The sequence below is a fragment of the Physella acuta genome, unplaced genomic scaffold (assembly GCF_028476545.2).
Source record: "Physella acuta isolate Inbredline_101_S28 unplaced genomic scaffold, ASM2847654v3 ptg000248l, whole genome shotgun sequence".
NCBI classification, from domain to species: Eukaryota; Metazoa; Mollusca; class Gastropoda; family Physidae; genus Physella; species Physella acuta.
Genome location: NW_026731767.1, coordinates 172,041 through 188,363, shown reverse-complemented (window position 1 = coordinate 188,363; position 16,323 = coordinate 172,041). Strand labels below are relative to the sequence as shown.

Sequence of the window (16,323 nt, the reverse complement as noted above, 5' to 3'; positions counted from 1 at the left end):
CCCCCCTAAGAAAACCTGGTCTTGGACTCGCTGCCCGCTGACTACATCGGGCACCTTATTGACGGAGCTAATTTGTAAAGGCAGACGGACCCGCGAGATCAAAGCCCGGATAGAACAATCGACAATCGGAGCTCCGACAAAAAGCTCTCGTGTACACATCTTCTGCTCACAAAGAAGCGCGTGCCCAAATACACCACGTGACAAATAATCTCCTGTCTCTGATTGGTCAAGACACGCATTATAAAATAAAAAAAAAAAAAAAAAAACCGCATCGAAAAAAATAATGGGCGGGAGCTAACAGACAGGGCGGAGATATTTCCCGTAGCGGATACCTTAAAAGTGGGCGGTGCCAAATCTCGTCGTTTCTACGAGGAATGGAATGGCAATCTCGAGGCGAGACCGGGGGGATCGGCATTGGAAAGATGCGGGCCCGCTAAGCCCGCCCCAGCACCAGCAACGCGTGGTATGATGTTGTAGAATTATGGAAACCTTCAGCCGACTCCAAGCTTGCTAGATGTGCGGCACTGGGCACCTTGCTCTGCATAACAGGAGTTGAAGCGCCAAGAATGAGTTGCGTGGATTTGATGTATCAGTTCTACTCGCCGTATTTCTCCTACAAGTCTCAATCGGATGATACGCAGGTAAGAAAAAAACAAGTTCATTCAAACTTAGACACTAGGTTTATTTAAACTACACGAACTTGTCAATAGTGTTGTAAATATATAACAGCGGATTTTCGATTCGGGATTATAACAAGGATAATAAATACCAAGTAAGATGTTTACAGTTAACACAATGTGGAACTTACTGTGTGAAGTAGGTTGGAAGTTTATCTAAGTGTTGTGCAATTAATAGTGCTAGAAATTATGTGGACGTATTTCAAGTTTTTTTTTTTTTAAAGTGTGATTTCTTGGTTTTCAATCAAGCGGAGTGTAAGAGTGTCTTAACTTAGCGAAAAAAGTGATTTTATTAGCCGAAGTGGAGTTTACGTATAGAGTAAGACGGGTTAGTTAGCCAAAGCAGAAATAGCCGAGTTTGGGTTAAGGATAAACTTGTGGCAATCTTAACGAAGTATCTAATGAATCAACCATGAAACTTGTATAATTTGAATAGATCAAATATTTTTTCTACACAAGATAAGACTTACTGTGTCGCCACATACTTCCTATTTACACTGTTGTGATAATCCTTGTTTATGTCTCCTGTGGAATATTAGCTGTAGTAAAATAGTTATAACAATTGATCGAACTGAACGAATCGCTTACAGATCTATAAGCCTAACTTTTCAGTGCAGTTGTTTCTTGTGCTGGTTACATGTCTCGGTATACGCGAAAATAGTTGCTCTAACAAATGAGTAGGAACCGTAACCCATGATACAAGCGGCACAATAAAAAGAGAAAGTTCAAGGATATAAACAACAAGAAGGCAGAAATATACATTTAAAAATTATTTAAAATTAAAGTATTTAAAAAAAATTATAATGGATTTGTAGATAAATATTCTGCTACTGGAGACTGGACTTTGTTGTCAGATTGCGTGTGCAAGTTATTTTGACTAAAGACAAGCAGATGTGTTAAAAAAACAAAAAGAAACTTAACTTAATCCGATTCAGATCATATCTGGTCTGACAAGAAAATTGTACCAAGGAAAGCATCTTTTAAAAATTGGGGATCCCAGTCAGAGGCGTAGCGAAGGTTGGGGGGGGGGTGGGTACATATGTCCCCGGGCGCCGACCCTAGGTGCGCGAAAATGGGTTGGATAAAAAATTAAAAGCTCATTTTAGCTGCAGTTTTGAATTATAAACATTAAAAAAATATATGGGGGGGGGGGGGGAGGGTGGGCGACAAATGGAAAGTTTGTCCCAGGACGACCGGAGGGGTCGCTACGCATCTGATCCCAGAGGCTTGTTTTAAGAATGTCAATGCCGCTACAAAAAATAAATAAATGAGAATCTCAGTAACATAAAATTGTGTCCGAATAAGACTTCAATGAACAAACATACAGATATAACCAAAAATAATAAAGACGTCAATTATAGTTATGTTAAAATATGGTGGCTATATATTAGAGAGATAATTAATGATATTATTATTATTTGTGATGTAATTACTGATAATTAGGCATATTTGGTCGGAACTGCTTCAATTTATTAAAACGCTTTCTTACACAGTAAAATTATGTGCGTTAGACTTAAAATAAAAACCTAATGCTGTTATGTTAACCATTGGAATTGTTAGCAGCCGAGCATAAGATCACATAAAAATTGTTTCGGGAAAGTTTTGCAAGATCTCCAAAGACTGCAGGAAACGTTTTGTAAGTGCGGAACCGACATATGTAGAGTTGGTTCAATGAACTTAATAGTAGATATATAACGGGTTATATATATATATATATATATATATATATATATATATATATATATATATATATATATATATATATATATATATATATATATATATATATATATATATGTGTGTGTATGTATGTATGTATACGCATTTTTGTACATGATTGTACCGATAATCTTGTGTCTGAAGTACAATATTAGTTCATTAAAGAATAGTAAAGAATTTCATTGAATCTAATTGGGTTTGGCTAATCAAACAATAACATTAAGAAATTAGCGGCGCCCTAACAGACGTCGCTACATTATAAATGATATTATGGCCCATCAAAGATATTTGAGCGCATCAAAGAACATGTATACATGATAATTGGAAAGTCGCTGTCTTATCAACATAAACATCATGAAGCGGGGGATCAGAAGATTGAAATTCGATGGAATCCTAACTTGAGATCCCTAAAAGTAAAGGTGTGGTCGGACGGAAGAGCGTATAATTGCATCATTAAAGTCCCAAGTTCAGATCTACGGGCAGATGAGGATAGTTAGAAAGCTTAAAATTAAGCTCGCGGAAGAATGAATTAAAACTTGTATTTGGTTTTATCGTACCGTTTAAAAAAAGAACAATTATTATCAATTGTTTAAAATGAATTTTTAAAAATTCGAATTATGTGAAAGTTCATGTTACCTAACAATTTCACAGGAGTTTACAGTTTAAAAGAAATAGGTCCGGTAAAAATGGGTGAAAATTCGATTACAAAGTTCCTACCCACACATACCACGACAAGACACGTACCACATGTCAAAAAATGTTTATTTATTGTCAAGTCATAAACTTTCATATGGGCCTGGATAATTTAATTCTCCTCACTAAACAGGTGTGACTGGTATTCGAACCCGAAACACTCGTAAAGTGCTCATCACCACGCTTTCCCCATGACTATGTTAGTGGTTTGAGCTGATACCGAGACGGTTATTTGCTAAGATACATGTGTCTGGCAAATGTTATCGAGTTTCGTCTCACAATCTTAATACGCAAAAAAGTACCAAAATAGGAGTATTATTTAAATCTTAGCAGATAAAGATTCTTTCCTTGAAGAATTTAGTAGTTCCGTTAATGCGTTAATTGTTAATAACAAAATACCTAAACTTTTGATTAACGCATTGAATAGAATTATGATTAAATTTATAATTTTGATATGTTTAATGATTAAGAACTATTATCAACATAATTAAGAGAGTTAAACAATTACGTGCGTACGAATAATCGATTATACTTTAATGCATTGATAATTAAATACCCCTCAGGTTTAAATAAATAAAAATTTATATTCATGTTTCATGAAAATGTTTCATATTTTTCCACTTAAACTACTTTGCAGTCATATCCAAATAAAATCAATGAAAATGTATTCATTCAATTTTGTTCTTTTTCCAATCGTACAGAAATATTCCCACCAAGCCTCCATATACGACACAACATTCCCAGCCCCGGGGCCTAGCAGTTTCCTGGACAATGTCCACCACCCGGAGAAGGACCTCAGGGACTCGGACAAAACCTGCCAACCTAAGGCCACCCAATATCTAGCCTCCAACTGCGTGCTCTTTATCTACTTCACTGGGGAGGCCGCCACGGTTGTTGATGAGCACTTTACGAGGGCGTTAAGTCAGCCGAGCAGTTACACGCTGGACAAGCAGGTCCAGAGCAACAAGCCTTACAACAGATCAGGTCAGTTGGCGCTTGGGTTGTACCGTCGTGTTGATTGTCTGCACCGATACACCCGCTTAGGTTTAGGGCAGAGGCGTAGCAAGGGGGGGGGTGCGGATCGCACCGGGTGACACCAATTAGGGGGGGTGACACCAAGGCAAAAAATAGAAAAATATATAGAAAAAAACTTGAGTTTGAGGGGGGGGGGGGTGCAAATCGAAAACTTAAGGGGGGGGGGGTGCAAATCGAAAATTTGAAAGTTTGTCCCCGGGAAGGGTCGCTACGCCTCTGGGGGGTGACACCATTATGTGCCGCACCGGGTGACACACGACCTCGCTACGCCACTGGTTTAGGGTTGGTGTTAGGATTGGGATTTTTTTTATCGGTGTTAATTTAATAAGTGAAAACGGTTTAAACATACTCACCTGACGAAAACGATTATTCAGGTGTGTTTTGGTCGTCAGGTACCCCTACAATCACCCCTTATACCTGCAAAATCAACCATTTAGGGTTTATGTTAGGAACACATTTTATCTCTAGCATTGGTATTTTTTTTTTGCCATAATCCACAACAGACTTCAAGGGGCGAGAGTAATCGGACTTTTGGGACAAGGGAGATAGTTCAGAAATTTGACGACATAATATCTTGTGTTTTAAAAAGTAAGTTTAGAAAAAAGAATTTTAGCTGCTATTTGGACTATCATATAAGACTTAAAAACTTAATAACTATTTATCAAAATATTAAATGTCGACCGAAAGCATTATATATTTTAGAAAGAAATAGATGTTTCAAGAAGCGAAAATTGCCATTTTGATGGGGTAATAGACTGACGTGTGACGTCGTTTTAGAGGAAAGGGGTTCTGGCTTTTTGTGAGCATGTGTGACGATGGGGGAGGGGGAGGGATAGAAAGGTAAAAGTCGTTGGAAAAACATTACGTTGTTTATACATGACCCCTGGGGATTAGTGTTATTACAATATTTGTAAGTATTATTTTTTTGATGAAGTTCATTTAACCCGAAGCACAAATTAAATTACATCCGTATGAAAACAATTGTTTCTTTTTTTTTACACACCCATTTTAACCGTTAGAAAAAAATTACTTCCAAAACATGATTTACTTGATGATAAACATATACATCAGTTGATAGCATCAAAGGCACAACCTTCAATCACACATAAAAGAAATCCGTAACGCTTCACTGCCAATAACGTTTTTCTTAATGAGAACGTTGTTAATTTAATTAGTGAAATCGGTTTTTAAATACTCACCTGACGAAAACGATCATTCAGGTGTGTTTTGGTCGTCAGGTATCCCCCACCTTCACCCCTACACCTGGCTAGATCAACCTTGCACTTTAACAGTTATAGGTGTATAAGATTATTATAAGGACAGTTTTAGCTCGACTAAGTCAAATGGAAGAATTATAAAAAAAAATCATATAAATAAGGTACATAGCTAAGGCATATACTAAAGCTAGTTATAGCTAAGTTATATTAGCTACGCAGTTAAGTCAAAAAATTTAAACTAGTTTAGTTGTTTATTTACAAAAACTGAGTCACACATTAAAAAAAAAAAAATAATAGAGTAGACTACTTTAACAGAAGCCACCTAGTTTTAACATTATTTTATAAGCAGCTTTTTTAGTCAACATATCATAATAACATATAGAAATCATATTGCCAAATAGCATATTAAGTCTTTTAAATCACATAATTAAGTATCAAAACCGATGGCTAATTTAAGTCACATAGTAAAGATATCTATTGCAGTCAACATAACATTTAATCCATGCGACATATTTAAGTCAAATAGTATGAATCATCTCCGAAAGTCACATAAGTTGTTTTAAGTTATAATCAGGCAATTGGTAGTGTGTGCCTTCCAAACTTGGTCTACATTAATTGGAAAGTTGAACTAGTCTTATATAACTTGTCTCATAAATTAGTCTAAAAGAAGTAGTCTAATGAATTAGTCTAATAGAAGCAGTGTAACAGAAATAGTCTAGTAGGACTAGACTAATAGAACTAGTCTAAAATGAGTCGCCATTATTCTAAATTGACTAGTATAAAAGGACTAGTCTAAAAGAACTAAATACAAACTAATTATGCAGATAGCTTGTCTAAAAGAACAAGGCCCGAAGAACTAGTCTAAAAGAACTAATCCAATAGAACTAATCTAATGGAACTAGAGTAAAAAACGAGTGTAGTACAGGAAAAATTTTGACACGGACAAGACGGTGGGTGGTACTTCATATACAAATATCACGTGACTTGATTTTAGGAGTGGGGAATCGGCGAGGGATAGAAGTGGGACAAAAGAACAAATGTCTGTGGGGTGGGGCGCCTGGGAACTGGGGTAGTATGTGTGGGGGAGGGGGGGGGGGGAATACAAACAGGCGAGCTCTTTAATGATAAATACCAGGCACGCACGTGCTGTCCAGCGCGAGGCGGCGCGCGCCACTTAAATAAATATGCGACCTGGTCGCTTTAATGGTTTGTTGAACCGGAGGGTGGGGGTGGGGTCGGGGGGGGTCGGGATAAAGTGGTCAGAGGCAGGTTATGCTTGTAGATCTTGTTAGCATGAGGGGAGGTAATAGTGTCGGGAGACGTGGAAGCACGTATTCACATTTTGTCATTGGTGTATCGGATGACTTACATGCAATATGGGGTGGGGGGGTGGGGGGTATAGGGGGATGGGGCGTGACCGAATGGTGTCGGTGGTTGGTGATGGTGTGGTGGGGGTTGGTGATGGTGTGGTAATGGTGTGTGATGGTGGTTGCTGATGGTGTGGTAGTGATGTGTAATGGTGATGGTGATGTGTGATGGTGTGGTGTTGATGGTGCGGTGGTGGTGTTGGTTTTTGGTGATGATGTGGTGGTGATGTGTGATGGTGGCTGCTGAGGGTGTGGTAGTGGTGTGTGATGGTGGTTGGTGATGGTGCGGTGGTGCGGTGGTGATGTGTGATGGTGGTGTTGGTGGTGTGGCTGTGATTTGTGATAGTGTGGTTGGTGATGGTGTGGTGTTGATGTGTGATGGGAGTTGGTGATGGTGATATGTGATGGTGGTTGGTGAGGATGTGGTGGTGATGTGTGATGGTAAATATGGTGTTGTCAACCTTTCAGAGTTAGGAAGGCAGTAGTAGCGTTATACAATGTATTTGAAGGATTTAGATATGACAACTGATCGAAGATAGTTTTTAACTGTTGAATTGTTTCATTTTCACTAACCAAAAACTCCCAAATTTAAATGTGCTTAAAAATGTTCATACGGTCTCGATAGGATTTTTGTAGATTGTAATTAGAAACGGTTCCAAAAAATTAGCGTTTAAAAACAGCACCCAAGATGTCCTAAATTAGTTAAACGTTTTATAAACACCGCTAACACTGTTCCAAATAAAACGATCTGAAAAACTTTGCTTACAATTTTCCAAAAAGAAGGACATTAAGTTAGAAAAAACACTAAACAAAGTAATAGTTGTAAAAAAAAAAATCACACAAAAAAACCCCATCATAAAATACAACTATACTATGCATCTAAACATATGATATAGGACATCATCAGATACGATTATACATATTTCAGCTCATGTGGGTTAGCCGTACACACTAAATCATTAGATAGCAGTCGTAGATAAAACTGATTTCATCTCTAAAGTATAGGATAAGGTTAGGTTAGCGTTGTTGGGTTGGTTTAGGAAATGTTTTTTTTCAGTTTAGATTTAGCTAGTGCTAGGTTAAGGTTTAGAGTTCAGATATTGTTCTCGGCTAAAAGTAAAGAAACTGTACCAACATTTTGCAACGGTCAATAAAAATATTAACGTGAAATCGAATTAAAGGCATCTCTTTCTCGAAAGAAACGCTAAACAAATGTATAATGTTTTTTAAATTTTAAATCAAAGTATCTAGCAATTTCTTGAGAAACTAGACAGGAAGTTGAGGTCAAACAAAAAAAAGTGAAAATGTTCACAGCCTAGTAGCGCTTAATCCTCCCGCACGTGCTAATCATCCCCTTAATCTAATAATCCGAAACCCCCCGCACGCGAGATAAACGCGTGTCTAAAAATAGCTCAAACGCCACAAGAAAATGACTCAATTATACGAAGGGGAAACGTCATGCTCCGAAGTTCCACGAATTAGACCACAGGTATTTTCACGAAAAAAGAAATCATTTTCCCACGCATGTTAAAAAGTTGCGTTTGCTTTTAGGGTGTTGGGTGGGGAGGGAGGGGGGAAGAGAGAGAGAAAGGGGTGTATATGGGAGAGGGTGGGTACTCTGATGACACCATTAAGTTAAATGAGCTATACTGAAGGTCAGTGAACTGTACTACGGTATTAGATAACAACATGTCCAATAATAGTTTGTGGCTAAAGTTATGCCAGTGTTATCCAACTCTTGAAGTTCGCGTTCTACTGAAGATCTCTACGTGGTAGACTATATGACAAGTGTATACTCTGAGTGAGCTCTTTACTTGTTCATTTAATCTCGTGAAGTAAGGATTACTGCAAGGTACAATTCAAATTATTCGCTGTGAGAGTGTGTTATAGACATAAGGGTGTGCGTTGTGTTATTAAAGTAGTTAGCAGTGGCGTAGCGAGGTCGGGTGTCACCCGGTGCGGCACTTAATGGTGTCACCCCCCCCAGAGGCATAGACACCCTTCCCAGGGACAAACTTTCAAATTTTCGATTTGCACCCCCCCCCTCAAACTTTCGATTTGCACCCCCCCTCGAGTTTTCGATTTACACCCCCCCCTCAAACTTTCGATTTGCACCCCCCCCTCGAGTTTTTCTCTATATATTTTGCTATTTTTTGCCTTGGTGTCACCCCCCTAAATGGTGTCACCCGGTGCGGTCCGCACCCCCCGCCCCCCCCCTCGCTACGCCCCTGGTAGTTAGTACTCTTGGTATAGTGGTGACGAAAAGTGTCTGTACAACTCAGTGGCGTAGCCAGGATCGTCTCAAGGGGGGGGGGGGGTTCCAATTTTTACCCGGGGACAAACTTTCGATTTGCACCCCCCTCATACTTTATATATATATATATATATATATATATATATATATATATATATATATATATATATATATATATATATATATATATATATATATATATATACCGAGGGGTCTATGTGGGGGTTATGACCCCCCCCAACCCCCTGCCTACGCCACTGGTACAACTGTACCCCCCCCCCCACTCCACGCCTACGTCACTAATTACTGTAAATCCAACACTCCACGCCTATGATATTTTCCGTCACAACGACGACACATCGCTACATCGTCCACCTCTATACCCCCACCCCCTCCCCCAAACCGTCGCATGTAAAACCACTCACCCGACATCAACTAGACTGCTCACACAGACATCAATCTTCATTTCCCCTGCCCTAGCCTGTGTCGACATTGATACACCCAGCTGTTGTCGGCATGTTAAGGACCCCGTGACGGCCAGCCGGTAATTAGGTAATTAACTCCACCAATAAACTCGTGTCCCACTGACATCGTTCTGCGCGAGATTTAAATAATACCCTTGGGGGCGCTGATAGCAACTCATGGTAGCGTGGTTACATTTGGCTCCCTAAACCGGAAACGGAACTTGTATATTCCTTGTTTCTATTTCTTGTAAACTTGTAGTTTATGAAAAATAAGAAACAAGACATATTGGAGATGATGTTTAAAATTGTTGAAATTATTTTTTAAATTTATGAAAAAAAACTGTTCTTTTAATAATAAATGAAGTGCGTTTGAAAAAAAAGAATAAATAAATACTTTAGCAGTATAATTAAACAGTATATACTATTTGTTATATATAAGTTGTAAAGTATTATTAAAAAGGATGAGACTAAAACCAGAGTTTCTTCCAGGCATCTCTTCGGGGCCCCCCGAAAAATTTTTACCGCCCCCCCCCCCCCGAACGAAATTATATTTATATAATTTATATAGAAAATATATACTTTTAACAGTGTCCGCCCCCCCGAAGAAAGTTTACCGCCCCCCCCCCCCGAAGATTTCAAGTGCCCCCCCCCCGGAGAAAAAAGTCTGGAAGAAACACTGACTAAAACGAACACACACACACAAATACACACAGTCACTCACTCTCTCACATGCACACATACACACACACAGTCACTCACTCTCACACAACCACACAGAGCGAGAGAGAGAGTTTATATATATATATATATATATATATATATATATATATATATATATATATATATATATATATATATATATATATATATATATATATATATATATATATATATATATACATACATATATAGATTCAATATGCATATATTCATATATATATATATATATATATATATATATATATATATATATATATATATATAGTTAGGGGAGCAAAACTACACATATCTTCTAATGTTCTATAAAAAAAAAAAGAAATTCGCTGTTTTGTCGAGTGGTGATTACCGATGGCAGTATTTTGTCTTGTAGAGTGTACTTGGTGCGCCTTGGTGCGCAAGTTGCGATAAATGTCAGACTGGTGGGGGGTGGGGTGGCATGGGGCACGCGTTAGGCACGGGCAGGGGCACTCAGTAGAGAATGCTAAAGATGAGTACAGAAGCGCGTTCTCATTAACGTAATGAATAATTGTTTAAGTATTTGTTATCGGGACATTGTGTCATACATTAGACAGTGGAGTTATTTTTAGATGTCAATAAATGTCATCTTATGATCTTTTGGTACACCCAGGGGCGTGGCTAAAGTTTTAAAAATTATTTAATTAATTTCTCAACCTAGGATACTTGTCTCTTCGTGTCATCTTCTTCTTCTTCGTTCTTAATTGTAATGTTGTAGAACATTTCCCACAACCCAATTTTAAATATTACCTGTCAACAAGGTATGTACCATATGACCTGTTTATTCCGATTATCAGTCTGCTTTCCTTTCTGATTTTCTTACCAAAGCCTTTACCCACCAAACAACAATCTACAAGCAGCAGTTGTTTTATTTTGTAGTTGTCTCTCCTAGATGGATGGCTGTCACCAGCTATCAGGCCCCATCTGTCCGGGGTTCGAACTCGGGACTTTTAGTAACCATGAGCTTAACCGACTCAACCACGCCAAATTCGATATACTTTATTCCTGTTGTCTGGAATGTCCTGATCCTAGCTTGCCGTGTTTCGAGATGTTTCTTTAAAAAAATAAAATTTACGATTAAAATTAATCTCAATATTTAATGTACACATCGTTTAATTAGTAAGTAAAGCTCCCTCTTCGAGCCTGTCCATAGGCAGAGGCGTAGCGACCCTTCCCGGCGCCCGGGGACAAACTTTCGATTTGCACCCCCCCCCCTAAAGCTTTTGATTTGCACCCCCCCCCCCTCAAACTTTCGATTACTTTTTACAACCCATTTTGGCGCCCCCTAAGGTTGGCGCCCGGGGACATATGCCCCCCCTGCCCCGACTCCCCCCCCCCCCATCGCTACGCCTCTTTCCATAGGGCAAGTGAAGGACGGTCCAATAGTTTCGTGACCACGGCATATGTAGGGATAGTGTGGTTAGCTCTGTGCCCAGCTGCCTTACACTTTCCTGGGTGGACTCAGGGACGTTCTATTTCCTTGAACCGGGATTCTAACCTTCGGGTAATCAGTCTATCGCTCTACCTCTAAGCCACGCCGTTTCACAGCAGTTTAAAAAATAAATATCTAAAATACTATAAAGCTAAAATGAAAATAGAGAAAAAATGTAACAGTGTCAACGATTCAGTATACAAATGGAATTTTTATTTACGCACTGTGAATGTTATACAGCTTTTACAGAATGTTTAGATTTATTCAAGCACTAGCAGTTTCTCATAAATGTTTTAAACTAACATTTATAAATGCATAAGTTTTGCATTTCTAAATGTAGCTAAAGTAAACTATATTTAATTCTAGTAGTGAGTGGAGCAAATAAAATTAGATAGAAATTATTATCACATTGGGCATATTATAGGATTATTTCTTGAAGGTGAATTGCGAATTTTGAAAAAAAAAACACATAATAAACACATATTTAAAATAAATATTAGTTTTTTTAATTTTTTTTTGGGTTAATGAAATACTTATAAAATACATGTGTAAAATTTGTTTTACTTATAATTGTGTATGAAAGTTTATGAATATAGAGCAATCGAACGCATCTTCTAGTATGTAGAATTCTCATTTACCAGAATCTCGAAAATCGTCAGATTTAATACTTTATATTTATCGGATGGATTGTATGCATCACCAATTTTACATCTTTATTCTCATCAAATAAAAGAAATAAAATGTAATTCTATATGCTTAGATTTAAATAAAAATTAATCATATCATTTAGCATCTTTATACTTATCAAATCAATAATAAAATCATTATAAATATATTTTCAATTTCCATATTTTTCAAATTTTATTCTTCTTCTTCTTCGTTATTAATGTTTAGTGTTGGAAGGGATCCCCTCCAACACAATTAAGTATGCGTTTCAGCTGGTTATGCACCATTAAGGCCATTGACTCAAGATTTCAGCCTGCTTTTCTTTTTGGAATAGCTTCCATAGACTTTGTCCAACCAAGAACAAACTACAAGGCAGCAGTTGTATGATTTTGGAGTTGTCTCTCCCAGAAGAGTTGCTGTCCCCAGCTAACTAGCCTCATCTGCCAGAGCTTTCGAACTCGAGACTTTTCGGTTTAGCAACCATGAGCCTTACCGACCACGCCGACCCCCAAATTTTATTAAAAATCATAATATTCTACATTTTATAATTATCAAATTAATCAAATATATATCTTTCTACTTATCACACGAAGAACAGAAATAATGTATGTGAACATCTTTATATTAATGAAATTAATATTCAGAAATAGTAAGTTTCATCATCTTTATACTACTCAAATAAATGCATAAAAACCTATTAACTTCTAAAGTTTCATTCACATTTAAAGGGCTAATGTATTGATGGACCCCCACCCCCCCTCCCCCACCCCACCCTTTGTGCTGGAACATTCCACAGCGAGCACGGCCCGTTGTGGAACTCACCGCGGCTCGATCGGTGGTCTCGGGGTTCCCCGGGGTCTCGCGCATTCCCGCAGCCCACGGGAAGAATGCCCAGAATGCACAGGGCGAGTGCTCGTGACGCGCTCACGAGCAAAGTCTACTCACGCCGGTACCGGCTGAGGCTAATAAATGGAAATAAAGGGCCCGTCCCGGGACGAGAGAATCCGTCCGGCGGTCCGGATGAATATAGATGGAAATTTCAAAGACAGGGAAAATATGGTCTGGAATAGTTTCTCGTGTTCGGGGTTTATTAATGGCTTCCCGGCTAAGTCAGACTTACAGAAGTCATGGGTGGATTAAGCTTGCAAGGGGTCCCATCGTTTAGAGATTATTTAGGACCCCTGCAAGTTACAGGGCCCTTAATCAGCAGGTATTAGATGTTGCTATACATGAAAATCTTTAGGAATCATCAGCTTAGATCAAACCCGTATATCTAGAAATGACAAAAGGCTCTCACCGCATTATTCCCGATTTGAGTTTTTTGTTTTTTTTACAATAGCAGCATACAATTTGTGTACGTAACCATTGGTTACACACAACTGTGTAATATCCCTAAACATGAAAAACATTTTAAACAATTATTTTGCTAAGAAATTAAAAAAAAAAATCGAACAGACGGAAGTAGTGCATATTGATTTCTGTATATTCATTTGATTTATATAGTGGTGTTTAAAAATGATGCTTTTATATATTTTAGTTTGCTTTATAAACCAGGAAACCATGTAATTTGGGTGGGGTTCATACACCAGGAAACATTATAATCAGGGTGGAGTTTATCCACTAAATTTGTCTTACAAATGTCTTACAATTATGTAACTTTTTATTTTACAATTGTGTTAATTAAAAAAAAAATCAGGCGGAATATAATTTTTAAGGTACATTTTTGCTTAGAGTTTAAAAATAAACATAAAAAAGTGCTATTAACACAATGAATGTGTTTCAAGAATAATTATTTTTGTACCAAATAAAAATGCATTATTAAACCAGAATACATGAACAAAATGTATATATCATTCTTTTTAAATAACAGTATAAAAAAGATCCAAAAAAAAAATAAAATAAAAAAAAATCTTTAACAATATCTAACTTTATAAAAGTAACAAAAATGAAATTTCAACAAATGCATTCTTTTTTTAACAGACACACCCTTAATGTGTCACCGGAAGTTGCCGCCATCTTTCTGGAACTCCGCCTACCAGGCTCCCTGCAATAACAACAGCAACTTCTCCCTGGGGGCCGACGCCTACTTCCAGTCCTCGCTCTACAACTTCCACAAGACCTGGCCCTACCACTACGGCACCCAGTCCCACGCCTACCCCCAGAGCGCCCTGTCCTACCCCAGCATGGACGCCACGGGCAGGCTGACGTCACACTACGGCTCGCTGATGATGTCGGGCCCCTCGTTGACAGGGAGGATGGCCGACACGCGTCATCACAGTCAGTACGATCTGACCAAGTCCACAGACGCCTTTTCGGGCTATTATGGGATGGGGAGGTTTGGTTCGGAGATGGAGACTAGTCTGCCGGGTGAGTGATGTAAATCTATTAATACACATATGCGCGCATGCACGTACACACTTACACACACAGGCACATGAACGCACGCAGGCACACGCACGTAAACACACATTCATACACGCACAGACACTAACACATGCGCACACACACGCTCGGTCACGCACACACACAGGCACATAAACATACACGCACGCACGTACACACGCATACACACATACACACGCATACATACACGGGGACACAGACACTCACACGCACACAGACAGAAAAACACGTCGGCCTATATTCACAAACACGCACACACACGTGCACACACACACATGCACACATACAGATGCACACACATGAACACACGAATATGCACACACACGCGAAAACACAGAAATACACGATCTCAGACACTCTCTCGTGTATACACACACACGCACACACACACAGTTGAATTTCTGCCGCGAGTTGGGAAATGTAAAGCCGGATATCACTTATATATGCTCATACTAACAAGCATCGTGACCCTCATCTGCTTATAGACACATGTAGTCTGATAAAAAAAAAAAAAAAAAAAAAAACTAAATTTATTTACTGCAAACACATATTTTCTCGTAGGGAATTACTGTCAGAATAAATTTCCACAAATATGCAGTAGTGTAAAAGTAATGGCTCTGTATAAGAATGAATGTATATATATACATACATACATATATATATATATATATATATATATATATATATATAGTGTGTGTGTGTATATTTATTCTCAAAATATTTCTAACCTATCAATACCTTTTTTCTCAATAGGTTTAGACCTCCCGTTACAGCAAGCTAAGAAAGAACATTATTGGTGATTTGTTGAAAAAAAAACGAACAACAATATAAACAATATATAGACAAGATACTGGGAAAAAAAACTTCACTGCTGAAATCAGGGGAAATAATCCTACCTCTACCCGACGCTCACTGACGTCACTGGCTTAGAAAGGCCAAGCCCCGGGGCATGAAATCAGCTGTGACGTCATCAACGTAACGGACGTTTTAAAGTTGTGTTGTAAACTGGTCTTGTGATAAACCTCACAGTACGCATTCAAAGACAGAACTTTGGATAACTCACAGATAACAGCGCCTTTATTTTGTGTGATACGGTAAATTCCACAAGGATAAAAACACAAGCTTGAGTTGTCTCGTGACGCTATACTCCAGGAACTACCAGCTTTAACCTAATAAATTGTTTCCTAAAATGTTTAAACTAAATTAAACGGTGTGCCGAGGAATTTCTTCAACAGAAGTCACATCGGATTTTACAAAAATAAAATAAATAAAACTTTTCTAAAATTGCTGTTGCTTCTAAAACCAAAGAAATTAAGTTAGAAAATAACCAGGTCTACATTATATGTTATCATGGATATTTTGCTCTCATTTCATCATAGTTTTTACTTTATACAAAAAATTGTGAGTAAGATAGGTAAAATAGATATCACTTGTGTTATGATTTTAGATCATGTATAGAAAAATATATTTAAAACAAATTTTGTATTGCTAATCTAGGTAATAGTTGAAAGGTAGGTAAATATACATTACTTGTGTTATGATTTTGGGTAATTTAAAGAAATAAAAAAAAACCAAGTGTTTACCTTAGAAGTATTGTGGGGTGTATGGCTCTAGTCATCATATCCATGTGCATTGTTATTATTTTCATTGTGTTCACTGAT

The 16,323-nt window shown here is 38.0% G+C and overlaps 1 protein-coding gene across 1 annotated transcript; it reads left to right on the top strand.

Annotated features, from left to right (window-relative positions):
• The first annotated feature begins 537 nt into the window (after positions 1 to 537).
• Positions 538 to 15,519, top strand: LOC131938571 (transcription cofactor vestigial-like protein 2). Its single transcript, XM_059296657.1, has 4 exons — positions 538 to 641; positions 3,791 to 4,073; positions 14,240 to 14,626; positions 15,416 to 15,519. Exons 1-4 carry the CDS (start codon positions 567 to 569, stop codon positions 15,460 to 15,462), a joined length of 792 nt encoding a protein of 263 aa, XP_059152640.1. The 5' UTR covers positions 538 to 566; the 3' UTR covers positions 15,463 to 15,519.
• Positions 15,520 to 16,323: the final 804 nt, after the last annotated feature.

Coding starts and splice junctions, on each gene's coding strand:
- LOC131938571 (XM_059296657.1), top strand. CDS start 567: ATGAGTTGCGTGGATTTGATGTATCAGTTCTACTCGCCGTATTTCTCC. Junction 4,074..14,239: donor CAAGCCTTACAACAGATCAG/GTCAGTTGGCGC, acceptor TTTTTTTAACAG/ACACACCCTTAATGTGTCAC. Junction 14,627..15,415: donor GATGGAGACTAGTCTGCCGG/GTGAGTGATGTA, acceptor TTTTCTCAATAG/GTTTAGACCTCCCGTTACAG.